The sequence below is a fragment of the Gavialis gangeticus genome, unplaced genomic scaffold (assembly GCF_001723915.1).
Source record: "Gavialis gangeticus isolate Ggan-Ray unplaced genomic scaffold, GavGan_comp1, whole genome shotgun sequence".
Classification (NCBI taxonomy): Eukaryota; Metazoa; Chordata; order Crocodylia; family Gavialidae; genus Gavialis; species Gavialis gangeticus.
The window spans coordinates 161092440-161095391 of record NW_017728992.1 but is presented as its reverse complement, the minus strand read 5'-3'; the positions used below and the strand labels follow the sequence as shown (position 1 = coordinate 161095391).

Here is a 2952-nt window from a genome sequence, read left to right as displayed (position 1 = left end):
GGGGGGGGACTGTGTGTGGGGGGACTGTGGGTGGGGGGGGAGACTGCTCAGGAGTGGTGGCTACCCTGCCAACCCCCTGCATGGCACACAGTACCCCCCTGCACAGCAGCAGCTGTCAGGTGCTCAGGGCCTGCTGCTGGCAGAGCACCCCTATGGCATGGCATGGCTCCAGCTGCCTGACACCCAGCACTGCCTGTACCACATGTTGCGGGCCTGGCTTGGCCTGGCCTGGGGGCATGAGCTTTCAGGCAGGGTCAGGCCGCTCTTGCTGTCACCTGGGATCCCAGCACCATATGCAGGGGCTGCACATCGGGCTGGGCTGGGTCCTGCCTCCAAGTGCCAGGCTGCCTTCATGGAGGCAGAACCTGGCTTGGCCCAATGCGCGGCCCCTGCATGTGGTGCCGGAGCCCCAGGTGACAGAAGAGTGGCCCAGTACTGCCCGAAGGTGCATGCCCCTGGCTGGGTGGGCTGGGCCCGCGACATGTGGCACAGGCAGCGCTAGGTCTCAGGAGACTAGGGCTGCACCTCACCATGGAGGGGCTCTGCCAGCAGTGAGCCCTGTATGCAAGGTTCCCTCTAAAGTGCAGGCGTGCATGGCTTTGCACAACTAAACGTGTGGCCGTGCACAGCCTTTTCAAGGCCACACACCAGAAGAGGCTGGGGGGGAGCCTGGCGTGGACTCCGCCAGCTCCGGGGAAGTGCTTCGCTCCCCTGCATCAGGGCCGGGGCATGGAGCACTGCCCCGGAGCCAGCGGAGCCCGCGCCAGCCCCCCGCCCCAGCCTCCATCCCTGCCTTGCCTCACCTTGGGGAGGAGCTGCTGCCTGCCCCGACTGAGGCTCCACTGGCTCCGGGACACTGCTCCGTTCCTCTGCATCGCCTCGGGGAGCGAGAAGGCACGTGGCGTCAGGGCCAGGTAGCGGAGCAGTGTCCCAGAGCCAGTGGCTCCTCCCCAAGGTGAGGCAAGGCAGGGATGGAGGCACAGGAGGCTGGCGTGGGCTCTGGCGGCTCCAGGGAAGTGCTCCACTCCCCAGCCCTGATGCAGGGGAGAGGAGCATTTTCCCAGAGCTGGGGAGCCCGTGGCAGGCTCCAGCTCCAGCCCCTGGCCCCCGGCCCCTGCCACCAGCCCCCGGCTTCAGCCCCCGCTCCCAGCTCCAGACCCTAGCCTCTGGCCCCCTGCTCCCTGCCTCTGGTCCCCGGCTCTGGCCCCGGCCCCAGCCCCTGGCCCCCGGCTCCCAGCTCCAGCCCCTTCTGTCCCTAGCCCTATGGAGTAAAGAGAGATTTTCAGGAATCAGGCACATTATGATGAGCCATGAAGTCATTTGACCCCAGCCCCCCCCAGCATTGCCTGAATAGAAATGCTGCTGCCTCTCCAAGGCAGTTACTTTTAAAGTTTGGTTGGAGCAGAGATCAGAGGGGTGCACCTACAGCACTATACCCCCCCCCCCCCATCTGCCCCTGCAGTGATGTGACTTGCCCAGAGCAGCAAGTCAGCAAAAGGTCCAGGAAAGGACACTGTCCACCCACCAGGGTGCTGGGCCTGAGAGTGGTTATTGCTCATGGGTAATGTATTTGGCCACAAGGTATTGTCAGGGCAGCCATGAAAGTGGCACTTCTCAGCTTTTTCAGACTCCAGGCCCCTCAGAAAATGCCCGTTCTTCTTTCACTTAGCTTGTGACTACAGGAGTGTAAGGGAGCACCACCTGCTGCAGGGCCTTGGCCAGGCCATGCGCAGCAGGGCCGGGCACTATTGGGGCTAGGGGGTCCTGGTGGAAATCTCTGGGTTTAGCTCTTGAATCTTGCTTGGGCACCTCACAGGGCTGCAGCTGCCCAGCTTCACAGCCCCTTGGGAGGGTCTGCAGGTTTCCCCGGCTGAGAATCGCTGCTCAGCCTCTTGTTGGCTAACATCACGCATAGGGAGCACCTGAAGTCCTGGACTAATGAGTCTGGGATGAAGGATACTCGCATCCTAGCCCCAAGACCTCCAGGCTTTGGCTTGCACAGAGGATGCCTGCCATGGATTTGGGAGTCTCTGAAGTCGCAGGGTGATAGGTCTGGGATGGAGGATGCTCGGGTGCGGTAGCGCCATATGCAGTGTTTAGAATGTCCAAGTTCTGCCTGCTCAATCAACGCGGTTTTTGGAGTCATTGTGTCCTGCTCAGTGACGTGGAACTGATTTGGCTAATTTGCCTTCGAACACAAAATGCGGGCGCGCGTGCGTGCCTTGGAACACACTCTGTGCGCGCGTGTGTACAGCAGAAGGCTCAAACTGCCTGTGTAGCGCTGCCCGCCCTGCCTGGCCCCGAGGTGCCCCCTCGCAGCCGCGCCCCGGGGAAGGGCACACAGCGTCCCGCAGGCTGGGGCAGCCCTTGGGGGGTGGGGAGGACGTCGCCGCAAGCTGAGCGCCCCGCCCCGCCGCTGAGACTAGCCTCCCACAAGGAAGCCCCGCCCCCAGAGGAGACGGAATGCGGCCGCACGTATTTCGAGCCGTCTCGCTTGCCGTAGCCCAGGCAAGCACTGCGCATGCGGCACAGAGACGCCTCTTCCGCCTCTCGCCCCAACTGCGGAAGGACCTTGAGGTTGCTCGGAGGTGAGGCCTAGGCGTATCGTTCCCCCCCCCGGCTGTTCCCCTGCCCGTCCCCTCGCCCTCCCCGGTGGGTCCTTCCCCTGTCCCCGGGGCGAGCCCCGCGCCCCCTCACGAGTCCCTGTGGCTGCTTCTCCTAGACACTGCTGCCATGTCGTCGCTGCTGCCCAAGCCGCAGCTGAGAGGGCTCTTGGGCAAGCGGCTCCGCTTCCACGTCGTGGGCGCCTTCCTGTTCAGCACCGGCTCGGCCGCGGCCTACAAGGTGAGGCCCCCCGCGGCCGCGCTTCTGTAGGGAGAGTATGTACCTCTCCCCGGGTCGGACCCCCTCCTTGCCCTTCCTGCGCCCCCTCCCCTCTTCCCCCCCCCCCCC

At 64.5% G+C, this 2952-nt stretch overlaps 1 protein-coding gene across 3 annotated transcripts in view; it reads left to right on the top strand.

Moving 5' to 3' along the window:
* The first annotated feature begins 2498 nt into the window (after nucleotides 1–2498).
* Nucleotides 2499–2952, top strand: part of LOC109305087 (cytochrome c oxidase subunit 6C-2) — an 11537-nt gene continuing 11083 nt past the window's right edge. The window contains exons 1-2 of one of the 3 annotated variants that reach the window (XM_019527998.1): nucleotides 2499–2588; nucleotides 2723–2844. In XM_019527998.1, the coding sequence (XP_019383543.1) occupies nucleotides 2522–2588; nucleotides 2723–2844 (189 nt within the window). In that variant the 5' untranslated portion in view covers nucleotides 2499–2521. Of the gene's footprint in view, nucleotides 2589–2616; nucleotides 2845–2952 lie in introns of those variants that run through there. The other 2 variants (XM_019527997.1, XM_019527999.1) reach the window with 2 other exon arrangements.